At 54.2% G+C, this 25,710-nt stretch overlaps 1 protein-coding gene across 1 annotated transcript in view; it reads right to left on the bottom strand.

The window, feature by feature from the left end:
* CYTH4 (cytohesin 4) overlaps positions 1–16,029 on the bottom strand; it is a 28,333-nt gene extending 12,304 nt beyond the window's left edge. The window contains exons 1-7 of the mRNA XM_006742226.3: positions 15,871–16,029; positions 9,192–9,274; positions 7,105–7,169; positions 5,541–5,607; positions 3,901–4,019; positions 2,626–2,706; positions 987–1,099 (exon numbers count right to left, since the gene is read on the bottom strand). Coding sequence (XP_006742289.1) covers positions 987–1,099; positions 2,626–2,706; positions 3,901–4,019; positions 5,541–5,607; positions 7,105–7,169; positions 9,192–9,274; positions 15,871–15,889 — 547 coding nt within the window. The 5' untranslated portion in view covers positions 15,890–16,029. The remainder of the gene's footprint in view (positions 1–986; positions 1,100–2,625; positions 2,707–3,900; positions 4,020–5,540; positions 5,608–7,104; positions 7,170–9,191; positions 9,275–15,870) is intronic.
* Between the last annotated feature and the right edge of the window lie 9,681 nt (positions 16,030–25,710).

Genomic DNA, 25,710 nt, shown 5'->3' with positions numbered 1-25,710 from the left:
CATCGTACAGAGCAGGGCACTGAGGCACAAGGAGCTTCAGTTACATGCCCAAGGCCACAAAATGATGCAGTTAGACTGTGATTTAAATCTGGTGCTTTAAAATTCCGTCCTTTCTATAAGTATTTATTGTGCACCCATGAAATGCTGTGCACTGGGGATTCATTGGTGAATAAATTTGATATGGTCCCTACCCCTGTGGGGTATTTAGACTGGTGGAGGTGACAAATGATAAAGAAACACACCCCCAATTTATAGGCAACTACAAGAGAGGGCAGATGCTCCATGGGACCTGACTATGCTCACACAGCCATGGACAAGCCACGGCACTTTTCGGAGTCTGTGTTAGACGCGGAGAGGAGAACACTGCTGACCTCAGAGCGGAGGCAAGGATTACCTGACTTTGCACAGGCAGCGCTCAAGAAATGGGATTCGTTATTGTTGCTGCGGTAACTTCAGGTACAGAGAAGAAGCCAGGACAAGCCTGCCGCGAAGACTTCTTGTCCACCCTGCTGGGGGCGGGGCGGTGTGTGCGGTACTGATCTTTGCTGGTATCTTTCTATACCCCTGTGCCCCCGACCTCCTGCCCGGCGTGTTTCCTTCTTCTGGCCTTTGCCCTGATGAAAACTCCTGCCCGAAAGGTCCTTTCTCCACCTTGACCCGCTGGAGAACTCCTATTCATCCTTTAAAGCCCTGTTCAGACCCCACTGCCTCTGGGAAGCCGTCCTGGATAGGCTGACTCTGCCATCGCTGCCCTCAGCCAGGGGGACTGTGCATCATTTCCTGCCTCCTCTCCCAAGGACCGGGCCCTGAGGCAGCCCTGCCTGACAAGCGTCCAGCAGAGGGACTGGCCCAGCGTTGGCACTCAGAGAAGAAGCCTGGGCTCCCAGGGTCTGGGTGCTCGGGGGGGGACCTGAGAGGGTGGGGCGGGCATGTGCCCGCAGTTCCGGAGGGGTCCCGCAGCCCCACGTCCCCTCCCATACAGGCACCTGTGCACTGGAAGACGCCTGGGTTGCAGAGGCAGTATCGGGTGGCAAACGTCTCCATCATCCGGTCGATCTTCTGGGCCTCGCCTGGCAGCCGGAAGCTCCACAGGAACTGTCTGGGGGGAGGAATGGGGCGGAGGGTGGGGATCCCGGTGGCACGGGGTGGGGGGGACCCTGGATAAGCTGCTATGCCTCTCTTAGCCTTAGTCTTTATTCTGTACATGGGAGAGTCTGCCCCTGTCCTCTAGGCGCTCGGGGAGGTGCCTTTTCTTTCAAAGTGGAGTGGTGCCCCCCTCCCCATCTGGGCCCAGAACCTTTTGTGGCCCCCTCCACCTCAGCTCAGAGGGGGCCTCTGTCTGCCCTGGGATCTGACTGGGGACCCCTGGGCAGGTGCCTTCCGCTGGCTGGGCTTCCTGTTCTGTGAACTTAAGCCCTTCCAGAGCTTCGAACTGAGCTCCCCAAGGGCAAGGGCTGTCTGTACTGCTCCTCTCACACCTCCCGCTGGCCTCACCCCGGCCTGGGCGCCCAGGGACTGCTCAGTAACGAGCAAAAGAAGGAAGGATTGAATATTGGAGACTCCTGAGCACTTACCCCTCTCCCTTAAAGAGCGTGGGAATTGGAGGGTAGGCCACATGGCTTGGGTTCTAGTGGCTTCTTCCTTCTCTGCCTTGCAAACTCCTAATCACCCTTCAAAGCCCAGATCAAATGCCCCCATTCGGGAGCTGATTTTCCAGGCATTACTCATAGCAGCAAGGCTTACTAAGCCAATTCTAAGTACTTTCTGTTTAGTTGGTACAGCCCTATGAATTTGGTACTGTTATTATTATTATTTTTATTTCTTTATTTTTAAATATTTAATTACTTATTTTATTTATTTGAGAGAGAGCAAGTGAGAGAGAGCATGAGCAAGAGGAGGGGCAGAGGCAGGGGGAGAAGCAGACTCCCCGCTGAGCAGGGCGCCAGACACGGGTCCCGACTCCAGGACCCTGGGATCATGACCTGAGCCTAAGGCAGACCCTTAACCAACTGAGCCACCCAGGAGCCCCTATTATTATTATTTTTTAAAGATTTATTTATTTATTTGACAGAGGGAACGGGGGGGTGGTGGGGCAGAGAGGGAGGGAAAGAACCTTGAGCAGACTCCCTGCTAAGTGCAAACCCGACGTGGGGCTCCATCCCAGGACCCTGAGATCATGTCCTGAGCCGACACCAAGAGTTGGATGCTCAAATAACTGCGCCGCCCAGGAGCCCCTAATTGGTCCTATTATTATTCCCATTTGGCAGATGAAGAAACTGAGGCACAGAGCCTTGCCCCAGGGATGAGTCGCAGAGCTGGGATATGAACCGGGCAGTCTGGCTCCAGAGTTTAATATGTCATAATAAAGGCAATACCTACTGCGCTGTAACACTAATCTCAAAAGTAGTGGGAATAGCAGAAGTAGTAGTAACAGTCGTCACGATAATCAAATACGGCTGAAATAATGTAAGACCACGAGGAGCAGTGGCCGCAGGAAGGTGATCAGAGGCATCAGAGACCAAGGGGTGATGCTCTTTTGTGCCATGAGTGTGGCTCCTGATCCCCCTGCCCCGCCCCAGGCTGGGCCACCCCCGGGGGCCGGGCCCTGCTCTCCAGACCACTCACCTGAGGGCCTGCACGAGGTTGAGGTTGGCAAATTCGTGGCAGTCCACGAAGGCGTGGAGGACCTGCAGGTTGAAGGGATCCCTGGAGAGGGCAGGAAGGAGGGCACATGCACTTGGGAACTTGCTGGCACCCACCTCCTGGAGGGGGCTAGGGGGGAGGGGGGACGGGAGCCACGTCCTCCTTCTGGACCCAGCCACCTTCTGGTCTGCTCACCTCTGTCTGAGCTCACATCATCCCCCACACCCCCCCATGGTGTGTTCACCCGGGAGGAGAGCCCTGGCTTCGGAGCAGCCTGCCCTGCGTCAAGTCCTTCCTCTGTCACTTCCTGCCTGGATGACCCTACTCAAGCCACTGGACCTCCCCAAGCCCCCGTGTCCTCATCCGTAAAATGGAGAGAACCACGCCTACTCCTATTTCTTCCCACTTCCCAGCTCAAATCTGGAAGCTCTGCCCTTTTCTGCCACCTGCATCCTCTGCTCTCTTAGGAGAAGGAATGTGTTCACCGGGGAGCCTGGGAGGAGAGTCGGTGGTCTAGCTCCCCTCTTGTCACTTACAGCCCACCTGGCACCCCCAACAGCCAGAGGGGTCCTTTCTCACCACTCCTCTGCCCAGAACCCTCCCATGGAGCCCCACCTTGTCACCTACTACTTCTTCCCTCCCTTGGTCTCTTCTAATCTCACCAGCCTGCTGTTCCTTGAGCATGCTTCTGCCCCAGGACTTTGCATGTGCTGTTCCCTTTGTTTGGAATGTTCTTCCCCCAGATGTCTTCACTGCTTACCCCCTTTAAGTGTCAAGCATCACTTTCTCCACGTGACCCTTCCTCCACGAGACCCTTCCTATCTATAATATTTAAAGTCACAACCCTTGACCTTGTTCCTAGTGGTTCTCATCTCCCTTCCCTACTTTATTTGCATTCCAAAGAACTTGCAGTTTTCTAACATATTTTACATATGTTGGGATCTGTCTTTTAATGTTATCTCCCTGAGGGCAGGAGTTTTGTTTGTCTTGTTCACTAGGGTAAATTCAAGGATTAGATACTGCCTGGCACATGGTAGATACTAAAAAATATCTATTTGTTAAACAAATGAGTGAATGAAGGAAGGAAGGAAGCCAGGCTTTGGTTCAGAAGGTGGAGGAGAGTGATCAATTATTCCTCTCAAGCCCAAGAGTTATGATTTCCCTAACATAATTCATTCCCTCATTTACCTGCACACACACCTGTGCACATCTGCACACCCTCATTCCCCATCTCCCTAAGGCCACACCCCACCTTACCTCTCCCCCAGGTAGGTGCCAATGGCCGTCTTGTTGAGGCCCTCGCCCTTGTACAGGAACCGGGCGATGTCCTGGACGTTGGGGGTCAGCAATTTGTGCTCAGTGAGATACTGGATGCCCTGGAGGGGGTACACAGAGCCCACGATCAGCCCCCACACAGCTGCTGGCCTGAGAGGAGGAAGGGAGGGGGCCTCCGTGGCCAGAGTGCGGGACAGGTGGTGGGGCACTGGGGCCTGGCATTCTGACATAGGCACAGACTGTTTTGGGAGGTTCTGTCCTCCTTAGAAGCTGACTTGGTAAGGTGGTGCGTCCCCCATCACTGGAGGCATGCAAAGAGAGATAGCATTTCTGCAAACCAGGTTCACGCCATGGTCTCCCCAGGTCCCCTTCAGTCTGAACTCTAGGATTATATGCTTCAATGATTCTATGAATTTATAACTTTAAGATTCAATGATTCAGACATTTCTTTTGTCCCCTTAAAACTCATATTGAAAAATAGTGTTTTATTTTTTTTCTCACAAATAATCTATGTCCATTGTATAAAAATCAGAAAAAACCCAGCTAAATCCAAAGGAGAGGAAATGGCTGAATCCCACCACTCAGAGGGAGACAGTGTCCGGTGTGGCGCCTTTCCTTCCCTTTCTACGTGAAACTGCTTTTCTGATCTGACGATATCACACACACCTCTTGCCCCCCACCAGCCCCGGCACTCAGAATCTGTCCAATTTTGGGAGTTTGAGGAGTTGGTCTCTGGTTTTCTGTGAGGGCTCCTTCGTGTCCCTGTCTGTCTTGGGGAAGAGGTTACTGGAAGATGGGGGGCAGGTGGGGGGGAGGCTCTCAGTGACAGACAGAAGGTCCTGGGACCCCTCAGGGGCCCCTCTCCGGTGCTCTGGTGGGAGTAGGAGTTAGTGTGCATGTGTGTGTGCATGCGTTGTGGTGTGTGTGTGTGTGTGTGTGTGTGTGTTCCGTGTGGATGGGGCCGGGGTCCGAGGGAGGCGAACCGGTGTGTGACACTGTGATGGGGAAGAGGCAGCCTTCTCAGCCAGGGCAGTAAATTTCCAGGGACCCCTTGGCTGCCCTGACCCCACCTCCGTGTGTCAGCTTGTGGCTTCCTCCTGTCTTTGTTCGAGCAGGAAGGGAACCGGCTGCCACCTAGCTGGCTCAGAGGTGGGGCTGGGGTTGCTCGGAGGCAGGGGGAAAGGTGGGGGGGTGTGGGGGGTGTGGGGGAGGGGCAAGCCCTGGGTGCTGCGTGCCAGGGGCCCCAGACTGGCTTCCCCTGTCAGAGAGGCTGGAAGACACTTCTGGAGACTGAGCCCCAGGATCTAAGGGCCCCACTGTCCAAAGACCTACTCACAAAGGAGGAAGCGGAGGCTCAGCCAGCGGACTCCAAGTCTGTGGGCTTCACGCAATGTCCCCACATCCTCCTGGCTCCCACCTCATACTATGCTATGGGGTGACAGAGCCCTTCAGCCCTGATGGACTGTGGGACACTGGACAGGTACTGAGCTCTGCTGGGCCTCAATTTCCTCATTTATAAGGTGGGTAATTGTCAGTTGAGGGGAGCAAGAGGCCATTGTGAAGGTGTCCAGCCTGTAGCTCCCCTGGCCCCAGGACCACCTGAGCCCCCCACAACTGCCTACCTTCATGGGGTCCATATTGAACTTCTTACGCCCGATGCATAGCTCCTTCTCCTTCTGCACCAACCGGCTGTAGACACAAAGATGTCAGGCTGGACTGCCCCCAGGACCCCAGGGCACCCCCTCCAAGCCCCAAGGATGCTTTGCTCAGCTAGAACCAATATTCCCCAAGAGCCTCCAAGTGGGGTCCTCATACCCTGCATCGGAATCACCTGGGAGAGCACGAGAAATGCAGGATCTGGGCCCCTCCCAGAGCTACTAAATCAGACTCTTCCGATGGGCCCAGTGCCAGCATTTTAACCAGCTCTGGAGCCATGGCCTTGGGAGCCCAGAGTTGCTCCAGGGAGAGCATTTAGAGGGGCTTGTGCAGGATAACAGGGAGGCTGGGGGTGAGGGCACGGGCTCTGGAGCTGGACTCCTGGTGCAAATCCCACTCCACTACTTTGTTGGCTGAGCCACATAAGGTGAATCATTTATCTCTCTGGGACTCAGTTTTCTCCTCTGTAAAATGGGGATGACACCATCACTTGCCTCCCAGCATTGTGGAGAGGTGAAAGCGTTCAAAATAGCTCGGTGGTAGGTGCTCTGTAAATGTGTGTTATTGTTGGAGCTGGAACAAGGCCTCTGCAGACCCAGGGCAGCCACGTGCGTGCCCATGCTTGCCTGTGTGATTGGTGTGTGGGGCTAGAAAGGTGATCGGAGACCAAGGGGTGGCAGGGGCAGGGCTGATTTCCTGAGACAAAGTTGTAGCAGTCAGTGTCTGAGGCCTTAGGGGATTATGTAGGGACCAACATTCTCTCTCTCTCTCTCTTTTTTTTTTTTGAGAGAGAGAACAAGAGAAAGCATGAGCAGTCGCGGCGGGGGGGGGGGTGCGGGCAGAGGCAGAGGGAGAAGGAGACTCCCCACTGAGCCGGGACCCCAAACTGGGGCTCGATCCCTGGACCTTGGGATCATGACCTGAACTGAAGGCAGACGCTTAACTGACTGAGCCACCCAGGCGCTCCTGAACCAAGATTCTTATTCTCCACAAGTGGGGAAACTGAGGCCCAGGGAGGGAAGGGGACCAGCCCCAGGTCACAGAGCCAGTGGGAGTCTTCCCACAGGAGGGGCGTGTGGATGACACCCTATGGGTGGAATGAGGTGGGCCAGCCTTGGCCTTGCCACGGCCAGGTTCTGGTCCCTGTGAGGCCCTTGGCTCCTGGTCCTCCTCCTTGGGGCTGAACTCCCCTTCTCCCGGCCCATCCCATGATGCTCGCAGCCAGCGACTGATTAGGGGCTGGGTCAGGGTGGGTTGGGAGAGACTTTGGGTGGAGGGGTTGAGGGTGGGGTGTCTCTCAAAAGAGGGGGCCGTTGGAAGTAAGGACCAGACCAGACCACGCGATGGAGTCTAGGGTCCTCCCTGTTCCTATCTCACCTCCACTGCCGCCTCCTCCAGGCCGACCCCTGGTTTCACCAGGGCCCTAGCCCCACGCATGGCCCCTTGCTCCCTCATGCTCATTCCTGGGGTGTGACATCTTTGGGAAGCCACCGTGGCAGCTTCTCAGTGTCCCCTGGCCCGGCCCCTCACCTCTCCTCCGTGGTCTCGAAGCAGTCAATCTGGGCAAACACATCTGCGATCTCGTCTTTCAGCTTCTGTGGGGTGGCAGGGGGCACGACAGGGCGGGAAAGTCAGGGATGGAGGGTGGGACGGAAAGAGATTCCCGAACACCCTCCCCCACACCCACTTGCACCCCTGGGCGTGACCGCTGACTCCACGGAGCTGCCACTGAGTGCCCCTACCCCTGACAGACCACTTTCCCAGATATTTCTTATCCTCACAATCCCAACCCAACCTATTGCCTGTTGATATCCAATTCCCCAAAGGCCCCTGTCTTGGGGGAGGTAGTCCCCAAGTCCCCACCCTTCCCCCCATTCTATTTCCAGCCTTCCTTCTCCCCTCTGTAGCTGTGGTGTCTCCTGCCTTTTAGACACTCCTCTCTGGCTTCCATCCCACATCCAGTGACTCTGCCATTCGCCCTTGACTCCGTGCCCACTATGGGCCAGGAGTCATGGGTACACCAGGGTACCAGAGAGTGCAGGCCCTCTTCTCAGGGACCTTGTAATCCCAGTGGAATTTACAGAAGAGGACGCTGAGGTGCAGAGAGGTGACGTGACATGTCCAAGGTCTGATTCCAAGTCTGTGCTTTCCCCACTCCCCTCCAGCCTTTTTCATCTTGACCCTGCAGGAGGTACCCAGGGGAAGAGGACCCCCTAATTACGCCAACCACAACCCCTGGGCAGATAGCAGAGTGGCGGCTTGTCCAGCAACCCCTTGCGGAGCAGCAACATGAGTCCCTGGCAAGAGCCCCTAGAACCCAGCCCAGCCCCTCCTCACCTTTCCCTGCAATCTGTGGCATGAGCGTGGTTCCCCAGGCTTGTCCGGGAACCCAGGGGCAGCATGGGGGCCTGGAGACTAGACCTGAGCCCAGTCAGCGTCTGCCCATGTGATGATCTTGGCCAAGTCACTGAGCGACTTCCCCGTGATTCACTTGTAATTACTAATTGAGCACTTACTATGCTTTGACTATTGAGTTGGGGTATGATGGTGGGCAAGAGAAACCTAAGCTTTTGTGGAGCTCCCAGTTGGGTGGGGTTGGGATCATGGGGCCATGGGCAAATGAAATGACTGTGCAGAAAATGATCTGAGTAGCTACACTGTGGTGAGCACGGCGTAAGGGATAGGCTCGTCCAATCACCATGTCATACACCCGAAACTAATGGAACAGTGCGTGTCAATGCTACTCAAATAAAAAAAAAAAGGAAAATGATCGGAGTCATGGTACAGAAGGAGCATGGCACGTGGTAGGTCTCGAGAACATACCTGCTGAGTGAATGATTCTGTATCTTCAACTTTCTTAGGGTAGATGTGTGTGGGGTGGGGGTGGGGTCCTCGCAACCCCAGCCGGGCGGTCAGGGTCAGGGCAGTCTCTAGGAGGCAGCATTCGAGCTGACAGTGAAGTCATGAGACTGAGGTGCCACGAGGAGAGCTTGGGAGAGTCCCAGGCTATGGGAACTGTGAGTGCAAAGGCCCAGGGGCAGGACGGAGCCTGGCACATTCCAGGAACAGAACCAGGGCCTGCCTCACAGGGGGCTAAAAATCACATGGGTGAATGTTTGAGCAACTGGTGCATTGGCGAGTGCCGGGCACATACCGGTGTTATCTTGACAAAATGGTTTAAGTTTTAGAGGGGCTGAAACTGAGGCCCAGCGTGGAGGTGAGGCCTGATGGGGGCCACACGGATGGGAGTAGAGCCTGCCGTGCTGTGAAGTGTAGAGAGCACTGGGCGGGGCTCTATACACAGTAGGTGCTTAGCCAATTGCCCCCTTCCCTCCCCCACGCTCCTGGCTCTCTCCGGGTCCTGGCAGCTGGGCCCGGCAGTGGGGAGTCCCCCTGGGATTCTGGTCTCCCCACTCCTGGGGGCCGGGGCCGAGGCCACGTGTGGGCTGGAGCCTGGCCCTGCTGTCCGACCAGCCTCGGTCAGGAGTGGGGAGGTGTGTGAGCGTGTAGGAGTGTTTGCTTCTGGGTGGGTGTGCTTGGAAGGTGTGTCAGCATGAATGTGTGTGTAGACATGCGCACGCACGTTTGTGAGTGTGAGTGTGTGAGTGTGCACACACCTGGATGTCTTCCAGAAGCTGCTTCCGGTGCCACTTGATCCGCTGCAGCTCCTCTGTCTCCCCGCTGCTCAGCTCTGCTGGGTCTGGAGAGAGAAGAACCAGTGGTCACTGGCCCGTTCACCACCCTCCCCTCCATCACTCCCCTCCAGCCACACAGGCTAGCTCTTGCTTCTGCCAGGGCCCTCTTCCTTCCAGAAACCCATGGCTTGCTTGCCCTCATCACTCAGGCTTTGGTCCAGATGTCACCTCCTCCAGGAGGCCTTCCCTGACTACCTTCTCTAAAGCAGGCCCTTCCTCTACCTTCCCTTCCTACCCAGCTTTGTACCCTTCCGGTACAGACTCCTTGAAACCATTTTGTTTATTTGCATCTTTTCTGTTCTACTCATTATACTCCCAGCACCATGAGAGCAGACACATCAACAATTTTGCTCACTGCTCAGCCCCTAGAAAGAACCCGACGCATAGCAGGTACTCAGAATACTTGCTGGAGGCATTTGTCCTTCCTTGGAACTTTCATTTACTCTTTCCCTGGATCCCGTGTTTATCATTTATCCACTTACTTATTTGCACAACCAGGAAGTGGTGTATCATTTTGTCTCACATGGCATTGGCCAGAAGTAGTCACATGACCACACCTAGCTGCAAGGGAAGCTGGGAAATGAGCCTTTAGTATGGTGGTCCTGATACCCTTATTATGTAAGATGGGGAGATTGGGTTTTGGGGGACAATTCACAGTCCCTGCTCTAGACACTGAGGCTCAGAGAGATGAGGTGACCTGCTCAGGGTTGCACAGGGACAAGCCGCTGAGCCAGAGTGGGACTTGGATTGGGCTGGCTACAAAGCCTGGGTTCCTTCCTCATCACCTGGAAATGAATGAAGGGAGACATGTGTGTGCTGGTATTCTGTGCAAGGTGCCACACTGGGGTCAGCGACCCACCTCTAACCCATCATGCATCCTGTTCCATCCACAACGCTCACCCAGTCAAAATCCCCAAGGACTCCCTACTACTTAGAGAGAAAAGTTCTCATCCTGATCCTGGCCTTCCCAGCCAGCCTTATTCCCCACTATTCTCATTAAGAGCCTGACAGTCCCCTTACCAGCTCCTCACTGTCCCCAAACTGTCTCTGTCTTATTTCCCCACGTTTGCTCATGCAGATCCTCCACCCTGGCATGCCTGTCTGCCTATCCATACACTCCCCGACCCTTTAAGTCCTAGCTTTACGGAATACCTGCTCACATTTCTTTAAGGTTTTCTAAGGACAGACATTATCCTTCTCAAATGAAAGCAGAGAGAATATCTTTTAAGTTTTATTTAAATTCATTTAGTTAATGTACCATGTATTATTAGTGTCAGAGGTAGAGTTAACTGATTCATCAGTTGTACATAGCACCCAGTGCTCATTACATCACATGCCCTCCTTAATGCCCATCACCCAGTTACCCCAACTCCCAACCCCCTCCCCTCCAGCAGTCCTCAGTTTGTTTCCTATGGTTAAGAGTCTCTTATGGTTTGTCTCCCTCTCTGATTTCGTCTTGTTTTATTTTTCCCTCCCTTCCTCTATGTTCCTCTGTTTTGTTTCTCAAATTTCACATATGAGTGAAATCATATAATTGTCTTTCTCTGATTGAGTTATTTCACTTAGCATAATACCTTCTAGTTCCATCCACATCATTGCAAATGGCAAGATTTCATTTTTTTGTTGGCTGAGTAATATTCCATTGTACATATATATACCACATCTTCTTTATCTATTCATCTGCCGATGGACATCTGGGCTCTTTCCATAGTTTGGCAAACAGAGAGAACTTTTTTTAAAAAGATTTTATTTATTTATTTGACACAGAGAGACACAGTGAGAGAGGGAACACAAGCAGGGGGAGTGGGAGAGGGAGAAGCAGGCCTCCCGCAAAGCAGGGAGCCCGATGCGGGGCTCGATCCCAGGACCCTGGGATCATGACCTGAGCCGAAGGCAGGCGCTTAACGACTGAGCCACCCAGGCGGCCCTCAAGGGACCCTATTTACAGAGAAGCCGGTGTGGGAGGAGAATACGGCCCTGGCCCTGCTGGTCCTCTCAGGCACTTCGCCCCCAGAGGCTGCCAGCCCGATGGAGCGAAGGCACAGCTTCTTGAAGGTGCAGCAGACACACCAGCTTGGAGCCGACATCCTGCTTGGACCAGGCACCGTCCACCCGGATGCAGTACACACCCTAAGCCAACGACCCTTAGTGGTGCTCTGTCCCCAACAGGTCACCGACACAGATCCAGGCACAAGGAGGAGTGACTCCGTGTACCCGCCTCCTGGTGACCCCCATTTGGGAATTTTCCTTTCTGTCCCTGCAACTCCGAGCTCGGCAGGCCTAGAGAGCCTGGCTTCCAGAGAGGAGGGGGGAGGTGGCCCTTATACCAGGGGACAAAGCAAGAGGCCCATTAACCTTCAGCTCAAAAACCCCTACTTTATGCCAGTAGCTCTGTATAAATTGTGCCTTTTAATCCTTACAGCTCCTGGAAGTGGCCAGGACCCCAGCAGACACGTGACACGCAGTGCTCTCTTGCTCTCTCTCCCTCAAGTCTCCCCACCGCCACGCCCTGCCCATCCCCTTTGTTCCCACGGCCCCGCCCCACTCCCATGCAGACCACAGGCTCGGCCCTGGATGACTGCAGGGCATCCCTGTGTCTCCCTGCCTCCACTCGGCACCTCCAATCCAGTCTCCCTGTGCTGGGGATAAGACCCCAAATCTGCCCAGGGCCCACCAGTCCCGCAGGCACAGCGCCATCCTCAGCGCACGCCGCACTGTCCTTGCCCCGGCCCTCGGCCTCCTGGATGTCCTCCGCTTGCTCCCACGTGGGCCCTCCCCACGTCTGTAATGCCTTTCCTTCTCCCCTCGGCCTGGTAGCTCCCACTCATCCTCTCCCCTCTCAGGTGCCCTCCGGTGCGGTGTCTGGGCCTCTCCCTCACGTCCCTCCTGTCTCCGCAGTGGTTCCGGGATCTGCTCAGTAAACAAGCTAAGCTATCTGTTGGGGGCAGCACGCTGCTGGGGCCCCTACTATGTGCCAGGCCCTGTGGGCTCCGGGCTCTCGCTGTCCTCTATCCCTTTGGATCCCGACGACAGCTCCGGAGGAAGGTCTGTCTGATCTCATTCTATACGTGCGGCACCCGAGGCTCAGAGAGGTCCAGTGACCTGCCCGAGGTGACACAGCTGGAGAGTGGTGACACCCAGGCCCAGCTAGGACTCCGAGGCCACCGCCCGGATGGGGATCTTCTGATGCCAGATACTTTCATGCAAATCATCAAAGCCCCATCAGACACTAGCCCTGGTGGTCCTGACATGGAAATGCTGACCATGACGATGTGTTTGAGAATGAAGGCCAGATGCGGAATGATGCCCACAGTCGGTTCCTCTTTCCCTTTCTGGGGGGGTGAGAGAGAAAACCAAGCCAACTTCCTCGAGCTGGGGATACTGAGGTACAGGTGTGGGTGGAGAGTGTTCTCGGGAGAGTGGGGTGGTGTGGGGGTGGGGAGGGGGCTGTTTTGCCTTCTTTCTTCACAGAGCTTCTTTTGGGGTTTGACAGGCATGCTCATGGATCCTCCCTGTCCCCTGTCCCCTTCTGGCAGGATTCTGACCCCTGTGCTGTCCCGACAATCACGGGAAGCACCCCACCTTCCAACCCTTCACCTCCGTGTTTCAAAGCGGGGACTTCTCCCCATTTCAGAGCTGAGGGCACAGATGTTTCGGGGAGGGTGACAAGGACACAGAGTGAGAGCCTGGTGATGCTGGAGTTTCAAACACCGGAGCAGCTCATGGAAGGCGCATTTTGATAACAATAGACATAAAACTACAAACAAATAATAAAAGGAGAAGGACCAAAGCCACCACCATGAACTCTGTTGACTCCTCCCTTGGCTCTGAGCTTCCCACCTCACAAGGGCTGCCCGTGGACGACGGACCCCACCCACGCTGCAGGCTGGGGCTGCCCAGGCCAGCTGGGGGCGCCCTGGTGCCCACCCCGACCCGTTCCCCAGCTCCTCCCAACTTCCCCTTTGTCCTTCCTCTTTTCCATCGTATTTTTAGAAATTGTTCTGCTTGCAGCCCCGCTTCCAGAACAGCTGGCCCTGCTTCCCCTTTCCAGGGCAGGAGGAGGGTGCGATCCTGGGGCCCCGAGGGCAGAGGTGCCTCAGAGTCTCAGCATGAGGGGCACGGGGGCAGGAGGGGGTGTCTGGCGGAGCTGCTCCCCGGCCCAGCCCCCGAGGCTCTGTGGGTGTCGTGTGGCTTCCTCCCCACCCCCAGAGCCAAGCTGTGTCTATTTTTGACTACGCCCAGCCTCCCTGCACCAGCCCAAAGGTGCTATCTTTGGTCACGTAGGGGCTTTGCTGCCTGGACCTCTAGCCTTCCCGGCAGGCCCTGGGGGAGGGGCCTGATCTGCTTCTGGGCAGAACACACGGCAGGAGGGGAGGCTGTCCTGGGGGACCTTGCTCACCATCCTGTCTACAGTACAGATGGGGAGCCAGAGCCCACAGAGGGAAAAGGCCTGGGGTGCCTGGGTGGCTCAGTTGTTTAAGCGACTGCCTTCGGCTCAGGTCATGATCCTGGAGTCCCGGGATCGAGTCCCGCATCGGGCTCCCTGCTCAGCGGGGAGTCTGCTTCTCCCTCTGACTCTCCCCCTCTCATGCTCTCTCTCTATCACTATCTCGCTCAATAAATAAAATCTTTAAAAAAAAAAAAAAAAAGAAGGAAAAGGCCCATCACGGCCAAGGGTGGGTTGGTGCCGAGCTGGGACCTGAGCCAGGTGGGGCTGACTCCCAGTTCCTACTTACTCTCCCAGCTCGGACCGGGAGGATGGTGCCCACTGACAGATGATGAATCTGAGCTCAGAGAGGGGAAGTCACCTGGCTGTGGAGGAGCTTTGATTAAGACCCACTCTGGGTAATGGAGGATGACCTTCCTTCCCTCCCTCTGACTCCTCCAGGAAGTTTTCCTGGCTCTCCCCCTCCCAGGTGGAAGGAGTCGCTTCCTCATGGGCCCTGGGTCATTGTGCTGCAGGATCTGTCTTCCCTTCCCCCACATCCTGGACCAGCAGCTCCCCCACGGCTGGGCCTACAGCGGGGTCACTGCTGTCCCCAACACTGCCCAGCACAGGACCTGCACACAGGAGGACTGTTGACAGCATGAATGAATGAATGAATGGATGGACCAATCCACGGAGATCTCAGACCTCCCAACACACCACCTGCATTGACTTTACTCAGTCCACTTTTCCCCAGGGCCAGCCTAAAGCAGAGCAGCACCCCAGCTTCTGGCCTCCCGTCTCCCACAGCCCAGGCTAACCCGTGGCTCTCCTTGCAGGCTCTTGTCCCTGCTCTGGCCCTCTGACGTCAAGCAAGTCAGCCTTCTCCTCTAGTTCACCTCTGGGAGCCTCCATTTCCTCATTGTGGAGACAACCATCCCTGTTCTGAAGGACTCAGTCTGTGAAGCCCCGAAAGAACAAGGTAAGAAGGGTGGGAAGCCAGGCAGTGTGTGCGGACATGACCTCCCTCGCTCCTGTCGCCTCGTATCTGCTGAGTGACCTTGAGCCCGGCGCTGCTCCTCGCTGGGTCCCCTCTTGTCTTCTAGGCACCACCTAAGACATGCTCCTGGAGCCCGCCCAGTCTGTGAGCCACCTGCCACCAAAAGCCGAAAGGCAGTTGAAAGGGATGGGTGGTTCTCTGACTGGGTTCCCCAGAGCCCGCAGGGCCCGGGAGGCCTGGGGGGCGGGGTCAGACCGCTCCGTGTTAGGTTTTGTTTGAAGAAAGGGCTCTGTTGCTCACAGGGTGGATGTCATCTGAACCTGGGGACCTGGACAGCTCCTGGCCGCGCTCGGCTTCTGGACTTCCAGGCAATGCTGGGATATTCTGAACATGGGGCACAGAGGCTTTGTCCCACTTCTTCTCCGTGCCTTGCAGAAACGCAGCACCATCCTGTTCTCTCCCCTCCCAGCTGTGCAGACTGTGCCTCTCCTCTTTCCCCCCGGACACACGGTCCTGCTCATTGGGGAGGGTCTCAGCCCTGGTTCTCTGCTGCTCCTCCCTGGCCCTCCTCCACTGGCGCTCTAGGCGGTGGCCTCAGCCTCCCTAAAGGCAGCCCTCACCCCCCCATCCCCAAAGGCCAAATGGAGCTTCAGGGCCCTTGTGCTGCCCAGACAGCCATGTCACCAACATCATCATCTTCACCTCGAGCAACCTTTCTTGCACTGACGGTTCCTTCCCCCGGGAATATTCCTTCCCCAGAAACCCATATGGATCACTCCCTCCCTCCTCCAGGCCTCTGCCCAAATGGTGTCTCCTCCTGAGCCCTTCTCGACCACCTTCTCCCATCATCCTTACCTACTTGGCTATTCTTCCTCCTGCTTGTCACCTCCTGACATATTACATTAATACCTTTACTGTCTGTCTCCCCGTCTGGAGCGTGAGCTCAGGAGGGCAGGGACAGGGCCTGCTTTGTTCACTGGACTCCCAGCTCCTGGAGCACAGCTTGGCACCCAGCCTGAGCTCATAAACATTTGTTGCTTCCTTCTGCGTTTCCCACCTGTCTTACATCTACTTATTAATTGATTCCTTCCAGGATCCTGCAAAAGCAGGCACTATTGTCCCCATCTTACAGAAGAGGAAACTGAGGCCCAGAGAGGTTGGCCCCAGGTGCTTACCTGGGTGGCAGAGGTCCATTCTGAGGCCCTGGGGAAGGGTGGCCTGTACTGCCGTTCCTGCTGACCCAGCTGCTGCTGGAGCTGGCGGGGCAGAGATGTGTCACCTCGGCTACAGCAGGCCGCTTCCGGGCGGCCCCGCCCAGCCCCGTGTGGGGAGGAAGTCAGTCTGTCTGCTGGGATCTGGTGTGCAGGCTCTTGACACAGTGGCACTTCCTAAAACCAGCAGTTTCGTGTCTCAGGGACTCTTTGCATTTTTGGGTGCGGGCAAGGGAGATTTAGAGACAACAGGGGCAAAGGGAGGGGTTGGGGGATAAAAAGAGAAAGTGAGACAGACAGACAGACACACACACACACACGCGCGCGTGCGTGTGCGCGCGCACGCAGTGAATGATGGCTGCCGGGGGCCACAGTCTTCTCCAGGGGACAGTGGGCCATTTACTTAGCGACCTCCCCAGATATAAGCCCACCTTTGGACAGCTGGGCCCCAAAGATTCTACACTACAAGCTCTCTTTTGTCTACTCTCGCTTGGGAAAATGAAAAGGGATTCAGTGCTAGGAAAGGCTTTGCTTTCCCTCCATGACATGTCTGGCTTTTTCCTATCTAGTGACCAATTGGCAATCATATGTTTAGTTTCTCTTTTCCCTCAGGCTGCTAGGAAACTCAGAGGCAAATCTGAGGCTCCTTTACAGCTGCCCTACTGTAGCATATGGACTTCGGGACCAGACTCAGCTGTGTGACTCTCCGCTCTGCCACTCGGGACCCGTGAGAACTCGGGCAAGGCCACTTATCTGCAATGAGCCACAGTTTACTTACCTATAAAAGGGAATGATAATGCTCACCTCAGGGTTACAGAAAAGAGGGTGGGAGAGAATGTGCGTAGGATGCTTGGGATAGTGGGTCCTCAATGAGCACTATCTCCTTTCCCTTTTGGTTTCGATTTTCTTTCTGGATCCCAATGTTCTTGCTTGTGCCTTTCTGGCAGGCTGATCCAATTTCTTTGTGGAAAAAAGTCTTGTGTAAAGAAATATCTATAAAATAAATGCTCACTCGGTGTAACTTTTTGTGGCACCCATTGATTTCTTCATCTGTTTCCCTACCAGGCTGTAGGGGGCCCCATGAGGACAAGGTCACCTCCGTGTCTCCATGTCTGGTAAGAGCAATGAAGGAAGGAAGGAAGGAAGGAAGGAAGGAAGGAAGGAAGGAAGGAAAGGAACATAGGGGATAGTGTGGTTGATGCCAAAGCTGGCTACATTTTCCACCCTTCTCTGTGTGCACCCCCCTTTGCAAGGCTACCCTGCCACTCCGCCCATCAAGAGGTGGAGTCTATTTCTCTGCCCCTTGAATTTGGGCTGGGCTGTGTCTCTCTCTGGCCACCTGCCTGCCCAGTTTCCATGGGAACTAGCCTGGGCTAGCCTGCTGGGGAATGGGAGGCCATGTGGAGAAAGGCCCAGCCGTCCTGACTGCCACGTGGTTGCAGCCTCATGAATGAGCCTGGGCAACAGTGGGAGAAGGACCACTAAGTGGAGTCCCACCCTCATGGCTGTCCCATAGCACTGTGAGAAATAACAAATGTTTGCTGTTTTGAGCCACCAACTTTTGGGGTGGTTTGTTACGCAGCGAAAGCTCGCAGGTGAAATCCAACGCCTTCCTTTCATTGAAGTGGAAACCGAGGCTCATTTCTGGGACATGCTTGACAAAGTTGGAACTTGAGTTAGTGGCCAGCTCAGGGCCAGACCTGCCAGTCTTGTGCTCTCAGGACTCTTGGAACCAGCCCCCCTGTTGCCCTTTGGCCCGTGCCTAGCTCAAGGTCATTCTCTAGGAAACTTGTTGAGATGGTCTCCATAGTAAACTAGATTTTTCTCTACACATCTGGGTCTGAGGCACGAAAACCCATTTCCTGGATCACTTCAAAAACAGAAATGGGGAGGAAGGTGTCATTCCCCATGCAGAAAAGTTAACACATCAGGATTGGGACTGTGATCCTTTACAAGGCCTGCTTGCAGGTTTGGCTTTTGGCTGGTGTCTGGGAACTTGGGTTTCTGGAGGGTTCCTGCTATTCCCTGATGAGAGTGGCTCACTGAGCCTAAACTGTACAAATACCGTGGGTTATGCTGAACACCTACTTTTGTTTTGGGCGTCTGCAAGTTTGGTATATGCTGGGCAGAGGGTGCCTACATGCCTGGCCCCCAATAAAAACTCTGGGTGCCGAGTCTCTATTGAGCTTCCTGGGTCGACAGCACCTCACATGCGTTTGCACACTTTGCTACTGGAGGATTTAGTGCCTCCTGGGTGGCCCCAGTGGGAGAGGACTCTTGGGCACTCACACCTGGTTTCCTGCGGACCTCACCCCAGGCACTTTCTCTGGGTTTGCTTTGTACCCCTTTGCTGTCATAGATCAGAGCTGTAGGTAAGACTATGTGCTAAGTTCTGTGAGTCCTCTAGGTGAATCACCGAACCTGAGGATGGTCTTGGGGACCCCTGAAACATGCCCTAATGCTGCAGCCAGGCCCAACGGCTGGACCTTGCTTGGGGCTACAAGCTGGCATCTGGGGCTTCCCGTTCTGTCTGAAGGGCTGGTTAAATGGTTCAGTTATTATGACTAACTCATTCTTTAAGACTCAACTCAAATGCCACTTTCTCTGTGAGGCCTTCTGTGATCACAGCTCCTTTCCCTCTGCTCTTCCAGGCCTGGCCATGTCTAATAGCTTGTATGCAGGTAGTCTGGGAGGGAGAGACCCTCTCATTGTGGGTGGCAATGGGTTTGGGAGATTTAATTAGAGGGGAACTGTGGAGACCTGGATTCAAACCCCAAATCAGCACTGGCTAGTTGTGTAAATTTCTCTCATCTGAGCCTCTTTTTTTTTTTTTTTATCTGCAAAATGGGGACAGATAAAATTAGGTTTCTTTATATGACACAGAAAGCCCAAATAACAGTGGTTTAAAGAAATTAGAGGTATATTTATCTCTTATGAGATAGAAGCCTGAGGTAGGTAATATAGGACTGTTCTCATAGAAACCTGGGAATCAGGGATCCAGGCTCCCTCTAACTTTTTGCTTCTATCCTCAAGATCTCCTCAGGGCCCAAAATGGCTGCCTGATTTCCAGCCATTGTGCCTGAATTTCGGGTAAGAAGAAAGATGAAGATGGGAAGGGCTTCCTTTAAAGGCCTCTTCCTGAGGCTCTTTCTGGCCTGAGGTCAGCCCTTTTCCCTGAAATTGGTGTCTGCTTCCTCCATGTGAACTGCATGGAGGTCCATAGTTGGCTATGGAACAACACACAGCAGTCTGCAGACATGGGGTCTGGGAGGTCTTTAGACAGCCTCCACCACCACCATTTATGGAGTGCTCACTACATGCCAGGCACTATGCTAAGTGCTTGCACATCCTTTCATTTAATCTTTTCCACAACCCAACAAAGTGTATTACTAACCCTGTTTTATAGATGTGGAAACTGAGTTCAGAGAGGTTAAGTTACTTGCTCAAGGTCACACAGCCAGGAAGAGGCAAGCTCAGATTCAAGCTCTGCGCTGTCTGACTTCATTCCCACTGTGAACTTACACAAGCATCACTTTCAAACATTTAGAAAGAAGTTTAATAGCTTGCCCACCCCTTGGGGGAGAGGTAGGAAAGGTCTGGCACTTGAATCCAACTGAGGTAAATCCATGTAGGTGATGCTTTCTGTTGCCCACAAGCTCAGAATTCCTCACCTGTTGGACATAGCTGACTTGAGGGCAAGAGAGCTGGAAAGAGCTTAGGAATGGTCTAGTTCAATGACCTCACTTACATGTGTGATAACTGAGACCTGGAGAGAGAGGGTCTTAACAGAGTGAGTAAGGGGCAGAACCTGCCCTTGAGCCCATTTGGGCTGTATAGTTGGAGTAAACCTTCCATCCATCCATCCATCCATCCATCCAGTCAGTAGATGTATGTACATTCACTATGTGCCATGTGCTGTGCTTGGCATTGGAACAAGACAGACAAAAATCTTGGCCCACGTGGGGTATGTGGTTGAGTCATCTGGACCGGGTAGGACACGGCAGGTAGTAGGCAGGTAGCAGGGTGTGTGTCTGGGATGAATCATCTCTGAAGTCCCTCCCTTTCATAATTTTCTCTGATTTCTCATTTTTTTCTCATGACTAGGTACTGGCCTGGCAGAAGGAGCACCTCTGAATCTTTTTTTTTTTTTTTAAGATTTTATTTATTTATTTGAGAGAGAGAATGAGATAGAGAGAGAGCATGAGAGGGGGAGGGTCAGAGGGAGAAGCAGACTCCCCGCCGAGCAGGGAGCCCGATGCGGGACTCGATCCCGGGACTCCAGGATCAGGTCATGACCCGAGCCGAAGGCAGTCGCCCAAACAACCGAGCCACCCAGACGCCCCGGAGCACCCCTGAATCTTAGGACTGCTGAGGCTCTGGCCTATGATACTCCAGCTGCAAGTGGGGCTTCAGAGGGGGCTTTCCAAACATGCCTGATATCCCCCCGACCTGTCATTCCTTGTCCAGGTTTGGCCGCAAGACTTACTGGGAGCCTGTAGCACAGAGGGACAGGAGGAAGCTGGGCCTGGGAGACAGTCCATGGCTCAGTAAGTCAAAGGCAGGGATGGGGGTCAAGGGCAGCAGAGAACACTTTGATGTCCAAGTTCATGTCAAGAAATTGCCCCTGATGAGATAATTGCACAAATGTGGAAAAGGACGAGCCCATGAAGATTCTTCCCAGCATCCCGTTGGTAACAGGGGAATTTGGGAAGAGTCAAATGCTCATCAGGGACTGAATGGTAATAAATTATGCTGAGTCCAGATGATGGGCCAGTGTGAGTCATTGAAGAGAATAATGAGGATGTAGAATTCAAGCATCTTTTGGTTTTCAGTAAATGTAACTCAGTCTAGCTTAAGCTGGAGTTTACTGGCTCAGTTCCTGGAGAGTCGAGGATGTGGTTGACCTTGGGGATATGGAAATCAGAGACTTAAGATGTCTCTCTCTCTCTCTCTCTCATTTTCTTGCCCATTCTCTCAGTCTGTCTGAGTGGTTTCTTTCTTAGATGGGTTTTCTCCATAGTGCAGCCACTCCAGCCACAGACAGTGCCAGACTCACATTAGGTCACCTTTGACTTTGGAAAGACAGCCTACCAAAAAAAAAAAAAATCTCAGGGAAAGACTGATTGGCTAGGCCTGGGTCACATGCCTATCTCTGGACCAATCCCTGCAATATCATAGGAGGAACGCCATGATTGGTCAGTTCTGGGTCACATGCCCCGCAACCTGGTTGGGAGGGAGGTGAGAGGGGAGGGACAGGCCTGCCAGAATGGCCAGGAGAAGGGCAGTTCCTTAAAGGAAGGAAAACTGGGTGGAAAAAGCAACAAATGTCCACCCTGGCTATTTTTTTTTTTTTTTTGGTAAGTTTTGACTTTTTAGTTTCTCTTGTTTTTATGATACAGATGATCCTAGACTGTATGGATTGGTGTGGAATATTATCCTCAACCTCGGGCTGAGTGTGTGTGTCTACATACAGCACGGGGTCGGAGGCAGACTCTGGAGCCAGACTGCCCGGGTTCCAATCCCGACTTTGCTGCTTTCTCACCGTGGTCTTGAGCAATTGATCCCCAGTTGCCTCATTTGTAAAATGAGCATAATAATAGTGCCTACTTTGGGGCGCCTGGGTGGCTCAGACGGTTAAGCGTCTGCCTTCGGCTCAGGTCATGATCTCAGGGTCCTGGGATCGAGCCCCGCATCGAGTTCCTTGCTCAGCAGGGAGTCTGCTTCTCCCTCTTTCTCTGCTGTTCCCCCTGCTTGTGCTCTCTCTCTCTGTCAAAAATAAATAAAATCTTAAAAAAAAAAATAGTGTCTACTTCATATCATTACTTTGAGAATTAAAGAAGTTAACTCATGTCAAGCACGTTTGAGTGGTGCTTGGCGTGTTGTAGGTTTTCGATAAATGTTAGCTGTTGTAGATGCCTACAGAGAGGTTGTCAGCCTGACGGGGGTCAGGCAGGGAAGCGAAATGAGGACACAACAGGGAATGGTAGGGCTGTGGCAAAATGGAGAGGCTTGTCCCATGTGAAGTGGGCAGCTGGTTCTCAGGCCCAGCAGACCGTTGCCTTGAAAAGACAAGAGCTTGGGATGGTAAGATCTCTGTTTTTCAAGGATCACTGGATTTATAAATTTGTGTGTGATATTAATAAGCAATTAGTTTTTTTTTTTTTAAAAATTACAAAATGCTAAGCTGGAGAACAAGGTGAAAGTCAACAAAATGGTTGTCTCTGGCTCATGGCTTACTTATTTGATGCCTGGGCTACCAACACATGATGGAAGGATATTCACCAAAATGTTAACAGATAGTCTCTGGGTTGTGGGATTTAAGGTGGTTTGAACTTTCTGTGCATTTTCTATGTTCGTCTGAGACTTGGGCTCAGATCCCAGCTCTACCTGTGTGGCCTGGGGCACGTGACCTTCCCCTGTGAGTCGGCTTCCTTATGGGCAAAGAGAAGATAGGAATGCCTCCTTCTTTTGTGTGGAGGAGATTGCAAAAGCAAAACGTGTAAAGGTCGGGGCCCAGTATTCAGGGCACAGGTGTGTATGGGATATAGGGCCAGCCGGTATCTAGCTGTGCCGCCCAGCTCAGACGTCTGAGAACGTGGGCCCTCCCCAAATGTTTGAGTCTGAGCATGGGACTCGCAAAGTGGAGTTTTGAGGGGAGGGGAGTTGTTAGGTGAGAGTCATCATTTCACACTGAGTTCCTGAGTGTGACCCCAAGTGCTGGGTGGTAGGGACAGAAAACTCAGCAGCCACCACCAACACTCAGTGGTAAGCCTGCGGCTGGAGGTGTTCCGACCCACTCGGTGAGGACTTCCCAGAGCAGGGATGCCCGTCCAGAGTCTTGGATACTTGTACAAGAAAGGAAAGAATCCTGTGGAAGGTCGATTAGGAGTGTGTGCTTCAGTGAAGGTGGGGGTGGGCCGTGTTCCAGGTTGAAGGAACAGCATGAACAAAGGCTCAGAGGCTTGAGATGGGGTGGACATCAGAGGGCGGGATTGGGAGGAATCCAGACCCGGCCCTAGTTCTGCCTCAGGTTTCCCCCTCCCCCGGCTCCTCCTCCCAGGCCTCCACCCTCCACTCAGCCGCTCCCTGACTCCCACTTCCCCTTTCCAACACAGGCGGCAGGAGTTTCGGGTTGGGACTGTGGTTTCTGCTGGGGACCGGAATACACACATTTGCACATCAAGCATATGTATACATGCATGTCACGTGCACACGAGAGGTGGCCCCGGGCTCTGCCTCGAAAGCTCACTTCAGTGGGGCCTGGAAGAGGCAGAAGCCTCCAGTGGGCCTCGGTGGCTGTGCTGTGGGGTAGGATGGGGCCAAGGTCTGGGGTTAGCCAGAGGCAGTGTCTCCCTAGGCTGGGCCTCCCTCCTGGTTGCCAGATGGCTTGGGCAGTTTCAGGTGTCTGTATCTGTTTGGCGACACCCGCCAGGGCTCTGCTCATCCCATTTGGTCCCGGCAGGTCTGTGCTCACACCTGGATGCAAGGCATCCTGGGAAACGGAGCACCTGGCATTTGCAGCATGTCGGTGGGAGGAGGGCTTCCCCCAGCCAGGGAGGCAGGATGGAAGGGGCTGCTGGTGGGAACCAAGGTGTTAGTCTGTGGAACCCTGGTGGGAAATGCTACCACAGGGACGGGGGACGGGGAGGAGGGAGCAGGTGGAGGCCCAGGAGGAAACCAGGCATGTCCGAGACCCCGAGTTGAGGGCCTTTGAAGAAGTGGTCAGCAGTGCCTCTGGTGGGTGCTGGGGAAGTGAAGGTCTCTGGGCGCCCAGCAGCTTGGGGTGGGAGGTGGTGAGGCAGGGGCCACAAGCAGGGGGAGCTGAGGACGTGGAGGCAGAGAGGTCGGGTGTCAAGAAAAGATCAAGAAGTGGGGTCCACTGGAGCAGGGGTGGGGGTGCGCAGAGTGTTTTTAAGACCAACACAGAGGCTCAGAGGGGTTGCCACAAACACGCAGAGATTCTGGCCCAGAGTTTGGTTCTGACTTGTGTGTTCTCGTGGTTAACGTTGAGTCATATTTCTGGGACATCAGTTCTAGTTATTTGGGAGGCCACGCCTCTAGAGTTTTTGTCAGTCCTTCAAAGATTGAAATCTGATACTTGAGGATTTAAACTTATGGCAGGTTCAGTCTGCTGCGGAGTCTCATTTTTTTTGGCTCAAAATTGTGATTATAGACTTTGACAAAGTGCTCTGTTAACACGTGTTCTCGTGGGTCCCCTTTTGGCCATTTTGGTGTCATCTCTGGGCAGTGCTGGGGCTCCCTGGGACCTCCAGCTTTGGAAGCCAACCGATCACATCATTCTTCTGCAGGGGCTTCCCACTGCCCTCCGGATGGCATTGAGACTCCATAACATGACCTGGGAGACCCTCTGGAAGCTGACGGCTGCCTGCTACCCCATGCTACAGCACTATGGACCATCCTTCTTTGTCTTGGTCAGACCGTGTTCTCTCATGCCCCAGGGCCTTTGTATGTGCCACTCCTTCCACCTGACTTACTCTTTCTCCTCACCATCTCTGGCCAGCTCCTACCCATGCTTTAGGTCTTTGCTTAAACTGTGCTTTCTCTGGGCATTGTGTCCTAACCCGAGTGCTCATGGCTCCTGCACACCCTGCCAGAATCCTAGGACCCATCTAACTGCTCGCTCAAAATCAGTTTTCATCACTAGAGCATAAGCTCTCTGAAGGATGAGGCCGGGTCTATCTGACTGGCCTGTGGTGCTAAGTAAGTTTTGTTGAATGAATAATAGCTGGGGTGGGGGCCAGGGATGAGCTCTAAGGGCCTGTGGATCCCTGACTCATGATGGCCCGCAGTGGTCAAGCGCCATCTAACTAAGGCAGCTAGCTGCCCAGCAGGTCGGAGTCCGAGCATCTTCCCCGCCGCTAACCTCTGTCAGGTGGTAACGCTTCCTCCCACAGCGACCCTGGGAAAAAGCAAGAGCGGAGCCTATCAGCAGTTCCCAGCCATTTTCCAGCGTTGAGCTCAGGTCCTCACCCTCGCTCTGAGGTTGGCCATCCCCATGTTGGCAGGGTAACTCTGTTAATCCGAACCGATAGCTATCCAGAAGCTGGGTGAAATAGACCAGCGTGTGAGCTTGTGACCCCTGAATCCCAGAACATTCTGCTGGGAGGTCCTCAGGGGTGTCTGAGGTCTCTCCCCCAGTGGAGAGAAAACCGTGGCAGGGGTGGGAGGCTGGGGGCCTGAGCACCCTGAGGCTCGTTTTCATTCTCTTTTCCTACTGCCCTTTCTATCCCCTCAGCTGCCCCTCAGGCTGGGGAGGAGGCCACGTCTGGTTTCTCCGTGTGGCCCCAGGTCCACAGGGCCCTGAGACAGGCCTGGCATAGATAGGGGGTGCACCTTGCCCACAGTCAGCACCAGGGGGTGTGGGACAAAGGACTCCTGACTCCCACCTGCTAGAACCTTCTATTTGGACCTGAGTTTTGAGGCCAGGACATGGGGCCTCGCAGGTGGGGGTCCCACCGGGTGGCGTGAGGGCACAGAAAGAGCGCGGGGCTTGCGCTCAGGCAAAGTCAGCCTTCCCGCACTGGCTCTGTCCCTCCTGGCCACGCGATGGGAGCTGAGTCACTCAGCCTTGGTCTCCAACTCCGCAAGATGGGTCTTGCGCTCCCTTAAACCTTAGACATGCCCAGAATGCATGTCCTCTCCCCCTCTGGGCCTCGGTTTCCTTTTCCACAAAACCGGGAAAAATGACGGCACCTCCCACGAGGACAGGTGTGAGGGGTTTCATGGAGGAATCCCCTAAAGGTAGCGGGCACTGGGCCCGGCCTTGGGGCAGTGGGAGGGCTT

The sequence above is a fragment of the Leptonychotes weddellii genome, chromosome 5 (assembly GCF_054177405.1).
Source record: "Leptonychotes weddellii isolate Sample4059 chromosome 5, ASM5417740v2, whole genome shotgun sequence".
NCBI lineage: Eukaryota > Metazoa > Chordata > Mammalia > Carnivora > Phocidae > Leptonychotes > Leptonychotes weddellii.
The sequence above is the reverse complement of the archived record's forward strand: the minus strand, read 5'-3'. Positions and strand labels throughout refer to the sequence as shown.